This window comes from Tinamus guttatus, unplaced genomic scaffold (assembly GCF_059628265.1).
Source record: "Tinamus guttatus ecotype Peru unplaced genomic scaffold, ASM5962826v1 Tinamus_guttatus_pri_ptg000060l, whole genome shotgun sequence".
NCBI lineage: Eukaryota > Metazoa > Chordata > Aves > Tinamiformes > Tinamidae > Tinamus > Tinamus guttatus.
In genome coordinates, this window is record NW_028288594.1 from 6,050,583 (window position 1) to 6,063,639 (window position 13,057).

The window sequence follows — 13,057 nt, forward strand, 5'->3', positions numbered from 1 at the left end:
GCAAATCCCCGCTTGCGCTGCAAACAAATCTGCCTTCCCCGTTGCATCCGAGGGAGACAGCAACAGCAACATCATCACGGCGAGCCGGATGGCAGCGCGGAGAGGCGGCTGCTGAGCGAGCAGGGCGCGCACGCCAGCTCCGCGTTGCCAAAGCGGCAGGAGCCACAAGCAAAATAAGCCATGCTTCCCCGCACGCCTGGCGCATTGTGCTCCCTCGGAGCCTTTTAGGAGGAAGAAGAGAATTATCTGATCGGATTTTTTTCCCCCCCGCCAGAGAGAGTGCGACAGCCTTGCGATGGTTGAATGTCAATGCCTGTGAGAGAGAACAACAGGCAGAGGAGGAGGACAGAAGGGGAGGAAAATGAAGGTGGGGACGGTGCTGGAGAGGAAGAAGGAGCCTCATCCAATGCATCAAAAGGAGGACCCTGCAGTCGCTGAGAGAGCCCTGGCCGCCTCGCCATCCTCAGCGGTCTGTACAAGCTGCCACTGCGTTTGGTGACGTTCCTGTTTTGTGAAAGGAGGAAAGGAAACGTGAGCATGTAAGATCCACGTTTCCCCGGTCAATTACATGCGAAGAAAAGATCAGATTTCGGCTTTTTTTTTTTTGGTTTTTGGTTTGTGGGTTTTTTTTTTTTTTGGTCCAGGATGGTAACAGTTTAGGAAATAATTCATCCGCCCTCACCAATTTTTGCTCTGATTTTTTTTTTGGTGTGGTCCAGACATCTACTGGAAGAGAGAAGGTCAGAATATATAAATATATATTGAAATATATGATATATATAATATATATATTATATATAAAATATATTTATCTCAGTGCATCTGGGATTTAGCTCGTTGAATGCTAATTATTTCTTTCAGGACTTTTAATATTTACAGTGAAACCTTTTAAAGGCAACGGCAAAATCTGAAGCCACCTGGGAGTACAGTGCTGGAAACGTAGGGTGTTTTCCCAGAAACAATGTGAAGGTCTTTTTTTTTTTTTCTCAAAGAGGCAATTTTGATAATAACAACAGCGACCAATTTTGCATTTTTTTAGCCCACCTCGCCGTTATTTTGCCTGGGTGCACACCGGGGCTGCTGTGGTTGGGTTTTATTTTTTAACTGGAAACATATATATATATATACAAACGGAAGATAAAAGGAAAATTACTTGAGATGCCAAATACCGTCGACAGAACCATATTCCCGCTGCTCCCCACACCCACCGGAGACACGGAGCCGTGTTTTTTCCACGCTTAGGAGTTGGGAGCCGGCCCTGGCTCTGCTGCCCCGCGCACGGCCCCGCTCCGCGGAGCTGCCCCGCACCCTTGGGCGCTCCCTTTGCGCCTCCCGCTCGGCTCTGCACAAACTTGTGGCACTCGCCCCGTCGGCGGAGGCGGCGGGGGGACCGACCCCGCTCCGCACCCAACCCGGGGGCGCCGAGCCGGGTTTTATCGCTATTTTTGTTGCTCCCACCGCTACCGTCGGCCTCGCTGCCTGCGGCGGCGCCCGCCGTGCTCGCGAGGCTCCCGGCAGAGCCCCCCGGGCGCGGGGCGCGCGGCTCCCGCGCCCTCTTTCCGCCGCCGCCGCCGCCTGCGCACGGAAGGCACATGTTAATACCAGCCGGCGCGGGCATTTTCTGCTACTGCTGCTGCGGGCTCCTGCGTGCGAGACAGATGTTGCGGAACCAAGGCCTCCTCAAGTGCCGCTGCCGCATGCTCTTCAATGACCTGAAGGTCTTCCTGCTGCGGAGACCCCCCGCGCCGCCGCCGCCGCCGCCCTCGCCGCCGCCGCCGCCGCTCCCCATGGCCGTGGGCGCCGAGGCGGCGCCCGGGGCGCGCGGGCCCGGCTGGCGGGCGGCGGGCGGCGGCGCGGGCAGCCCCGGCGCCGAGGAGTGGGGCAGCCCCGCGGGGGAGCCGCCCGCCTCGCTGCCCAGCAGCACCTCCTCGGACGACTTCGCCAAAGGCAAGGCCGAGGACCGCTACTCGCTGGGCAGCAGCGTCGACAGCGGCATCCGCACCCCGCTCTGCAGGATCTGCTTCCAGGGGCCCGAGCAGGTGAGGGATGCGCCGCTGGGATGCGCCGGTGGGATGCGCCCTTAGGATGCGCGGGGCAGCGAGTGGGGAGCGCTGCCTGCGGCTGGGTTCGGGCCCCCCGGCAGGCAGGGCCGTGCAAGAAGTGATGCAGGGGGAGGGTTTCACATGCTTTAAAAAATACAACTTGAGGCACTATAAGCACATGGCGGGAGGCAGCCCCACCTGCGTCGCCAGCGTTGCCGTTGGGCCCGGGCTCTGGGTGGCCCTGGCTGGAGGGGAAATTGCTGGGTGGAAGTGGATCCGCTGCAGCCTCGCAGAAACGCTCTCTGCTGCAGACCGAGGTCAGGCCAGCGAAGTTTCCCTGTGCCGCACAGCAGAATGAGAGACACAACCTCCCTGAAACATCAGGTGTCAACCCAGGGCGTTTTTCTCCTCCTGTAAGGACAATTAAATGCAGTTCATATATTTTCAGGCTGGCAACTTCCATGCAGCAATATATACACAGGAATATTTGTATTTAAGATGACACAACTGCAGGCAGCAGGGAAGGCTGCAGACTGCTGCTTGAGGGACCACGGTCCAATATGCAGATACACTTACAGCCCAGGATAGTGCTGTTAGCGCTGATAATGAAGGATCCTTGCATGAGCAAGGTTTGCAAGGTTAGGCTTGGCTGATGCCTATTTTCATTTTTTGGCACCCAATGTAAATTTAAACCAAACGGCCTTTGTGCAATTCCATTTTTTCCCCTTCATGGCCTTGCATGCTCTGCTAAGGAAATCCAGTGCACTCATCTGGGAGAGACCAGGCTCAGGAACACATCCTGCCTGTCCCATGGATAATGCCAACATCTCCTGTGCTGCCATCCTTTCTTCCCTTGTGTCCATCCAAGGTGGAGGTGATGGGGCAGAGAGGGGAGGAACGGGCTCGTGTTCTTTGTAGGTGAAGCGGGGCCTGCCATTAAGCCGTGTGAACACCCACTGCCCTGCACGGTGTGTCATGCCCATAGGTCTCCTGGATCAGAGCTACGTGCTCAGTGGGCTTCTCCAATGGTTTCTGCAGCTGACAGATAGCTGTGAGACACAGTTTTCATGACAGACTTTTAGTTGGAGGTTGGGGAAACCATTCTTCATTTTCAGACGTGCTTTATGCCTTCCTCACTTGACTATCTCCTCCTTGTCTCTTGTAAAAGTTGGAAGCCATGCAACTCCCTGCCTAGGAATTTGCATTATTTCATGTTTCTAGTACTCTCCCTGGCTTGCCATTCTGCCTGTGTACATGAGACGTGGCCCCGGCAAGACGTGTGTGAGCAAACGGATCCCAAGCACGGTTAAAATAGAGGTAACTCTCTGCCTTGGAGAGTATAAGCGCTTGACAATAACTGGATGCTAATTTTCACACTTAAAACCTGTGTAGGTTGCATTGTAAAAGTGAGACTATTTGCTGACCATCTGCCAGCCCACCTGAGTGAGGAACTGAGCAGATGTGACCTGCATGGAATTCTTGCACCAGGGTTTCTCTTTTTTGCTTCTCAGTTTCTGAGCAATGTAAGAAGACACTTACAGCTGGATGCTGCCACTTGTCCTCGAGCAGTACCTTATTTCGCAAAGGATTTTTTTCTTAACTAGCAAGTCTTGAGGGGTATCTGAAACCCTTCAACTTGGCGCAGCTCTGAAGCAGAAGTGGGCCCAAATCCCAGGGTGTTAACGCTTGGTCAGATCCTGACGACAGCCTCAGAGAAACAAAGTTCAGAGCAACTATGAGAACTGAATCGGTGCAGCTGAGGTTATGCTGCACCTTGGTTATTTGGTCTTTACTCCAGTAAAATTGTAACTAGGCTATATCCTGAAATCCTTCTTCCTTTTTATGGTGGTGGTTATTGCTGCTTTAGCCTTTATTTCTCATTCATTTTCCAACCCAATAGCTGAGCAAAGACCCTTCCTAGGGTCTTTGGACCCTCATAACCATAGAAGTGATAAATGCATGTTATTCTATTCCAGCATTACCAAGATCCTCATGAAAATGTATCTATTTGGGCACAAAATGTAATTGCTAATTCCTTACTGTACAGATTAATAACAATGACAGAAATGAAGAGTATTTTCTTTACCTGTCAAAAACACATGGCACTGCTGCGGCTGTGGGCAAATTCACAGGGCTGCATCGCACTGCTGAGAACAAAAGCCTTCGTTATAAATTGACTGTTAGGCGCTGTAAGCTTTTTTCCCCAGATAAAATGACAGTGAGTCTCAAAAAGATGTTTTAATCCTGTTTTGATATTTCTTAAAAAAAATACAACAGTCCAAAAGGTTTATTACTAAGCTGGCTTCGAAAGTGGGTTTTATTTAACATCTAATGCCAAACAAAATCTGTGTGGGTTTTCACTTTAAATTTATGGCTGTCCAACATGCAGAATACTTGAGGCTACTGAATTACTTATATCTTAAGCTCCTTGTGTTTGTTTGCGACTCTTATGGGTAAGCTGATTCTATCATTTAAAAATGTGCTGAGTACCGTAGGAAGGAGGAAAGCTCATTATTGTAAAACTGTTTTGATCATTGCATGTTACTCAAGAGTGACCAGTAATGCAGGCAAAAAAGAGTGGATGTGATGACCAGGTGAATGTCTGAGCTCCCAAGTATAGGGCAGGAAGAGCAATGTCTGCTCAAGGATGGCAGCTGAGAGAGGCAACTGCTTTTATTGAAAACCAGGGCTTAACTTTATGAAAGCTGATGGATGGGCTGGGCTCCGTGCTCAGTAATGGCACTGCCTTTCAGGGGCTTGCTCTGTATTCTCAAAGATCTCACTGAGTAAATGTCCATTGTGTCAGCTAGTTCAGAGACCATGAATAGAAAGGCAGAGCTTTGGGGGAAAAGTGAGAAAGAAAGATCCTGGAGTATTCTCTTCTATTCTGGTTTATACTCTGCCTAGTTAATGCTCTGCATTTGCTGATTTTTGTCTGCCTTCCTGGATCTTTGACAATGTTCTGCAAGAGAAAGAAACTGAGATGAGCTCCACTCCCACAAACATTTCATAGTGCTTGGTACAGAGCCAAGCTGAGAGCATGTTATGGAAAGCAGCAGAAAAAAGGCATGGGGTGAAAAGTCCCTTTACATCAGTTGATAAACTGCTTGTCCGTGTCACAAGAAGTTGGCAGTACGACAGGGTTTAGGATCTCAGAGTTGGTGGTAGTTGTGCTGAAAATAAATAGAGAAACATTCTTAAATGAAATGGAGATCATTTAGAAATCAGCATGTCTCAAGGACTGCTTGTTAGATTGTCAGTTAGATTGCCCGTACATTCTTTTTTACCTGTCAGTTTCTGTCTGTGTTTCTCTTATTTCTCCTTTCTGAGAAAAAAAATACTGTAAAGATGGAAATTTGAGAAGTCAGTGTAAATAGGATTGGTTAGCTAAGGAGAATGAAAGAGAATAGACTATGGACACTTGTGCTTGCAGACTGCTGGTTTGAACTTAGCTCAGTGCTCAGGAGCAATGTTTGAAAACAGACACTGTATCTACCCTTTCCACCTCAAAGTCCCATCCAGGCTTTAGGGATGCCAGCTCCTTAATGTGAGAACATGAAGACCTTAGAGAAAATTGGAAGAGAAGGCAACTTATGGGTGGTAACAGGACATGCATTTCCATGTGATGTGTCCTTAGGTGGTGGAACTCTGTGTTGCTCCATGCTGCAGGAGGTTAGCAAGATAAAGAGGTTAACTAAGTTTAGTAAAGAATAGTAAAACTCTGTGGTAATTAAGGATGCATAGAGTCATTGGAATTGATGGTAATATGTCTAAAAGCAAGATTCATGTTTCAAATCTGAAGCCAAGCTAGAAGAGATGAAGGTAACACCAAATGGGGAGAGCCTGAGGGCCAGACTGTAGCCCCATAGCTCAGCAGCCATTTCCCTAGATGCAAAAGTCTGGATTTTATGCACATGTAGCATCATGTCTTCAGTATGATAGCAGTGGCCACCCATCATGCCCAGGGCCCCCCTAAAGCTAACTCAGCCCTAAACGTGACGAGAGCTTCTCCCCGGAGTGTTTCTGGTTCCCCTGAAGCACCTGGCTCTGGCCCCTTGCCGTGGCAGTGCACTAGATGAGACACACGGCAGCTCTGCGCCCACCTGCCAATCCCTGTTTCTGTTCCTGTTTCCTGTTCCTGCTCCTAATTCCTCAGTCTCCATCAAAATGCTATTCCTGGAGCCCCAGCACAGAAGTAATGAATCATTAGTACCATCTAATGGCTGGTCGGTAGCATGGGTTGTTTGAGATAACAAGTGCGAATCTCAGCTCCATTCCTGCAACAACTGCAGGCTGGGGCAGGAGCCATCCTCAGCGTCCTGCTGGGCAGCTCTGCAGAGAAGTCATGAACGGAGCCAGGAAATGTCCCCACCCCACAGACTGCTCTCTCGGCGTGCAGGAGCTCACTGTGGTGCTTCTCCTCTCTATAAAAAGGATTCCAGGCCCCTCTCCACTGATTTTGGATTTCTGATTTACACTTTTTTTTTTATTTTTATTTTTAAGAGAGAGCAGAATCAGGCAGCTGGTTTCTAGAGTTAGCTGTAAAGGAGAAAGACAGCCTATGGCAGAATTCAGGACAGGAGCTTGATAGCGAATGAATGGAAGATGAAGCAATTATAAAACCAACATTGCAAGTACATAGAAAAGCTGGGGAAACTCAGGAAAAGAAGAGATGATGTTCAGTGGGATCTGTCCAAACTGGTTAGAATATCTGCACACTGTTTTCAAACACATTCAGTCACGTAACAACAGTGCTTCTTGTGCAGGTGTCCTATCCATGGCCTTCTTCACATGTATAGTCTCACATGATTCATTTACTTGATGTTAGAAGGAGAATCATTCTTTGGAAAACAGCCAATCCGGCTACAACAGAAGCCTAAGAGGTGCTGGGACACAGCCCTCTAGATTTCAATATGAATATTGCAATTTATGGTAGAAAAACAAGGAAGAAGCTTCCTGTGACATTCAATCTACCTCTCTCCCTTTCTGTTTTTCACTTTTAATACCCTTATAAATAACTCTCTTGTTTTACCTGTCCCAAGATCAGATCCATACTGTACAGAACTTCTTTTGGCTTCAGCAAAAGCCATCAGCTGAACATAGTCCTGTGTATCCTCTATTTTAGATTTGGACTCTGTTGCCACAGAGTTGATTGGCAAAGCTCCTATTAACTTTAAGAGCAAAGGGGTAGAGAGGGACTTGACCCCTGCATTTTGGTAATGTTGTGCACACAGCAGAGTTTCTATAAATGTTAGTGAAGGCTACTAATCCCACTGACTTTTAATTGCTCCAGGAGATGGGGTTTTCACTTTTTATGCCTGCTGAAACTCTGATGCCTGACCCATTTATTTCAGTGCCACTATCTAGCCTAAGGAGCAGTTCTTTTTTTTTTTTTCATTTTCCCCCATATAAAACGCTTCATGAAGGAACTTGTCTGTGTTTGTGTCACTGTTTCTTACATATACATTTCAGGCCATGATTAACAGTGGCTGATGTCAGTTAGTGACAGAACAAGCAATGCAAAAACATGTAGCTCCATTGTTTGCATCTGTAGAGTCACTGTTATTTCCACAAAGGGGCTCTGCTCATACAAAACTGGATTGCATTCAGGCTGTCTATCAAGCAAATATTCATTCACAGCAAAGGCCTCCTTGGTGGCAGCCTTTTGTGCATGTTGGTGCTTTTCTGTTCAAGGATGGTCCAGAAGTCAGAAATATGGTTATGCCAAAAGCTGGATGACTGATAGCACTTGTGATGCTGTGTGTGTGCTACGTGTCTGCTGTGCATGTGGCTCGAAGATGGTGAAAGCTGAATACGTGTGTGTACAGCTTTCAACCTTGACTACCCTCCCTGGGCCAGGACCTGGTCCAAGGCTTATGGGTGGAAGCTGTCCTAGAATCACTTCATGAAGAGCTGAACGTGCTGAGCCTGCAGAGATTATGCCTGCAGATGATGCCTGCAGAGATGCCCTGCATGTGCGAAGGAGTAAATCAGTTGGAAAACATGTTCTCTGAGGTTGTGCGGCTCTCCAGACCGATTTCTTATGGTAGAGAAAATTCAGCTACCATTCAATCACCAATCCCACACCTAAAATCCTCCCTTTGCTGGGCAGGGAGGGCAGACACAACAGGTTGTGCTACAGAGATGGTTCAATCTGCATGGCTACCTCATCTCACCTTAGCTCCTGGGAGAATACCAACCATGCGGAGGGCTGATTTAATGATGTGGACTAGCTTAAAACAATCTGTTTTATTCAATCCTAGGCCTGGGGTAAGATAGTAAGATAGACTATAATTACTGGTCCATATCTGTGATCACCCCATCTCTTTTACTAGCTGATTTCTAAAGGAACAAAGCCACGTGATTGTGCTAGCTATTAGGCTTTACGCTCATCCCTCCTCTAAGCCTTTCGGCCAATTTCAGATTTGGCAGAGAGTGGAGAAGCATTAAATTCCTGCAAGTTTCATGAAAAGTGTGGCTGAATGAAGAAAACCAGTAATGTCTGTCCTATTGAGGGAAAGATTGCAGTTGGCTCAGCTCCTCTGCACACGGAGAGTCCCTGCAGGACAGAGCTTCAGCAGGAGCAAAAGCTTTAACAGAAGCTGGTATCCTATTAGACAGGAGAAAAAATAGCTTCCATGGAAAACTAGACCAAAATAATACTTGCAAAATAGCATGTTAACTTTTTTATCTTTCTTATTTTTGTTTGTTAACTGTAGTTACTTGGCTAAAATAAGTTGCCTGACGTTGAAGACTTTCTTAGCTTCCCCCATCCTTTCACACCCAACCCTTTTTTGCTTTATCACTGGTTACAGTAGAACAGATTATGTTGTCAGCAGTGGAGAGTGATGAGTGATGGCTTTCTGCTGGTGAGGAAAAAAACAGTGAGAACTGGGAACTTATGTAGGTAATAAATCTGGTGTCCCCATGCACCTCTGTGACAAGTGGTGAGATAAGGCAAAATGCTGGTGGACAGACTGGTTCCAGTGATAGGGCTCAGATCCTGCAATCCTCATGCCTCATTTCATCAGTCATAGTCTTAAACTCTTTGGCAGCCCCCTCTCACCTCCTCTTCCTTCTCTCCTTCTTGACTAAAATCAACAGACACATCAGGAATGATGAACCAATTGTTGTTGTTGTTGTTGTTTTCTACATCTGATGCTTTGTGTTTGTTGGAGAAACACTGCTATACTTGGGAGAAAATTGTGTAAACTGACCAAGGGATGGGGTAATTAAGTCTTGAGCTAGTTCCTGAGAAAGTTTTCTTTCCTTTGTAGATGAACTTTACAGTGAGAACTTCCTTTATGGTTGGAGAATAGGATTGTCAGTTGTACTCCTTGAACCTCAAATCTTTTTAGACTTGCTGGTCCCAGATACAGAGCAACTTTGCAGAACGAGAGAGACATGATGAACTTGCTATTCTGTCAGTTATTGTGGGAACCAAAACTTGCTACTGCTTTTTTGGTATATTGTTCTGCATTTGGAGAAGTTTTCCAAGAGTGATTGTTTCATGATGTAGTCCTACCAAAAAATGGCAATGTGTTTAAGTTTATGATAGGACATAAGCTTAGCTATGCCATGCAGAAAGTATATGTCTGTATCTAAGTGCTCTGTATAGGAAGCACTGCTAAAGTGTGTCTGTCCTGGATTGAGTACTTGGGGATATTTGCCTACCTTTGATGGAGACATCCCTGTGACTGGAACCTCTTTGAAGTAGTTTCCTGTGATTACTATAATAACCTCTGATACGCTGTGGGTTTAGTTTCTGTTCGTTATCCGTGCACTGATCTTGTCCAAGCACTGGTCAATGCCCAACTCTCAAGTGATCAAATAGTTCACGCATCTATAATCTACGCAACTAATTCCTGACCTGGCAGAAGCTCGGCCCAGCAGTTGTTACAGGTCCGTTCTGGGACCTCATAATCCCTCTTGTTTGTGAGTTTCTTCTGATCTCTGACCTGATTTTTTTCTGCTGCATTTGGTACCCACTTCTTGCCCTTTCCAACAGAAGAACAGGTTATTCTTTCCTTTTTCTTTTCCTTTTTAAAAGCATTCAGTACTTGAGTGCATCATCAGGTAGCTGTATGTAAATATAAGGAAAATTGGTTCTCTGAGGATTTTGTAAACTGGAGCCATGACATTCCCTGTTCTTTGCTAGGCCAAACAATACAAATTCTTTTGATCTTTCCTCTTATGACATTCTTTCTAGACCTATAATCATTCTGGGTTTTTTCCCCTGAACTCTTACCAATTGGTCCATATTTTTCTCTAAATGCAATGTCTGAATTTGGAAAAAATAGTCCAGCTGACTCCTTGTCAGTACTGAGCAGTGCAGAGAGATTATGATTTCTGTTTAACAAATAGCAGATGTCCTTCCTTCCTTCCTTCCTTCCTTCCTTCCTTCCTTCCTTCCTTCCTTCCTTCCTTCCTTCCTTCCTTCCTTCCTTCCTTCCTTCCTTCCTTCCTTCCTTCCTTCCTTCCTTCCTTCCTTCCTTCCTTCCTTCCTTCCTTCCTTCCTTCCTTCCTCCCCTCCCTCCCTCCCTCTCTCCCTCTTTCCTTCTCTCCCTCCTTCCTTCTCTCCCTCTCTCTCTCTCTCTCTTTCTCTCTTTCTCTTTCTCTGTTTCTCTGTTCTTTTTTTCTCTCTTTTTCAGAGCAAAGACCCCTTGAGACTATTGATTCATATTCAACTTCTAATAACATACGATCTCCACATCCTTCAGGATTCTTCTCCCTCCTGGATCTATGCAGCTGACATCACTGTCTTAACGGAGAACCTACACTTACCCTACTGAATTGCATCCTTTTTTTTTCCCTTGTTGTCCTCTTCATAGTAGCAACTTCTTCCAGGTGGGCCTGTTACTCTGTTCCATGCCACTAATGACATGAGATTTTCTGTCTTGACTCATGGAGGAGGAAAAAGCTGGATTTTCTTGAGGAATCTGCAGGCTGCCAGAGATGAGGCTATGGCATGGCTGGAGCTGTTCCTGCCACTGCTCACATATAGCCATAGGAAGCACAGGAAAAGAGATCCTCATTACTTCAATTCAGATGTCCACTCTTTGACTCTAGTTTAAGTAAGTCACTCTCAACAAGGCTGAACATGACTTTTTATGGCATGGTTAGGCCATGGTTAGCCCTTCAGCTAACCATGCTTGAAATCTTGTTCTCATTGCCCGTTTTCTTCCTTTTCTTCAGTCACACTCTCATTGGCTGGGTGGCCCATGATTCCTCCTCCACTTCCTAATGGACATCTCACAAAGCTTCTTCCCCTTCACCCTTAGCAACTTTATCTCATCCATTTCTTCCACTAGATGACCATTAAAGTCAGTTCTGCCAACTTTATTTGCTTCAGTCCTCATCCAGATCTCTTTCTGTCTTTACTGTCACAGTAAGTACTGTACAGTGTGTGCATCTTTGGAAACCAACTTGAGTCACCCTTGGGTTAGCTGGCAAAAAAAGATTCCCCTCTTGGAAAAAAGGGAATCAACATTCTCTTTTCCAGTCCTCACGTGTTCATTTCCTCTTTGACCTTTTCTTGGTGTCACCAGACAAGAGCTGCCTCTCCTTGGAGGCGTGCTTAGGCATACAAAGCAAATGTCTGAGTGTTATAGCTCTGATCAAGCAAAATCACAGAACCACAGAATAATTTTAGATGGAAGGGACTTCTGGAGGTCATCTTGTCAGATCCAAAACAGATCCACCTAGGTTGGTTGCTAGAGACCCTTTTGCAGGTGAGTGTTCAAAATCTCCAAATTCCACTAGCCTCTCTGGGCCCCAGGCCAATACTTGACCACTCTCAGGATGAAAAAGATTTTCCTGATTTCTAATCAGGATTTCCTATGTCCCAACGTGTGTCTCTGGCTTCTTAGACTATGATCACCCACCCTTTGAGAAGAGTCTGGCCCTATCTGTACCAGGAGGTGGCTGAAAACAGCAATAAAATCTCTAGTTAGCCTTTATGGTATTTTTAGGAGGAACTGTACAAGAGAGAGTACTGAATGTCTGCTCTAGCTCCCCAGGGTGGATTTGGACAGGGGCTGAGATTTTTGTGATGGTAGTCATAAATATCAAGGGACACTATTCACCCAGATACAGACTGGAGAATGAGAACAAACATTACTAATAATAGTAAAGGCTCAGATATTTCTGTTTGTTATAGCCCAGACACTTCTTGATCCAATTATCACTAACTTTCCAAGAGGTGATGCTATTTCACATCTGATTCTTATAGGAAAAATAGCTGTAGAAAAGCTTGACTGAGTAGAAACTGTTTCTGTTTAAATTGAACAGAGGGATAATCTAAAAGAGGTCTGTAAATAAGGCTTTCAATTTTGCAAAAGCAGACTTTGAAGTATTAGGAATCCTTAAAAATACACAATACAGGAGAAATTTATTACACATTGTCTAATGACTACCAAAACAGCCATTAGTCTCTTTATAACAAACAAAAGCATTCTGTTGTAATTGCTGCTTCTGGAAGCTCACAGTCATTCTCCCTTCTACAGGCTATTTTAGTTTTCTGCTTTCACTTAATTTGGTTGGAATGTTGTTCAAAGCTTCTCTCAAAATGTATTTTTACTAAAAATGAAAAATATTCTTCTCTCTCTTTCTATCTTGCTTCCCTAAGCAGCAGATTAAAGTTTAAAGGCTGTATAATTCTTAAGTTCTTATAAGTTATATAAAAACAGGTGGTCAATTGGGGCACACCCCCATATTAAATCAGTGACCCCATTAGGAGAACTATCATTAGAGGTCCACCCCTATTAGAAATCAAAGAAGCCACCCTCCAGACACAGAGATGGTGGAAACTACACTTTGTTTAGCTCAGTTACTCTCAGAACTCTTTTTTCCCCATCATCTTCCTGCTAAAAACAATGACTGGAAAAAGATCCATCTTCAGCAGAATCCGAGTCTCACAAGTTTGAGTGTGATATGTTAGGATTTCAGAAAATTACACATTTAAGAAAACCAAGGAAGCACATGATAAGAGTTTTGGAGTCTTCTCCGCTGACCAC

The 13,057-nt window shown here is 45.7% G+C and overlaps 1 protein-coding gene across 1 annotated transcript in view; it reads left to right on the top strand.

Annotated features, from left to right (window-relative positions):
* Positions 1-1,592: 1,592 nt before the first annotated feature.
* The window catches only part of MARCHF4 (membrane associated ring-CH-type finger 4), a 95,224-nt gene continuing 83,759 nt past the window's right edge, over positions 1,593-13,057 (top strand). The window contains exon 1 of the mRNA XM_088519594.1: positions 1,593-2,039. Within this exon, the coding sequence (XP_088375720.1) occupies positions 1,593-2,039 (447 nt within the window). The remainder of the gene's footprint in view (positions 2,040-13,057) is intronic.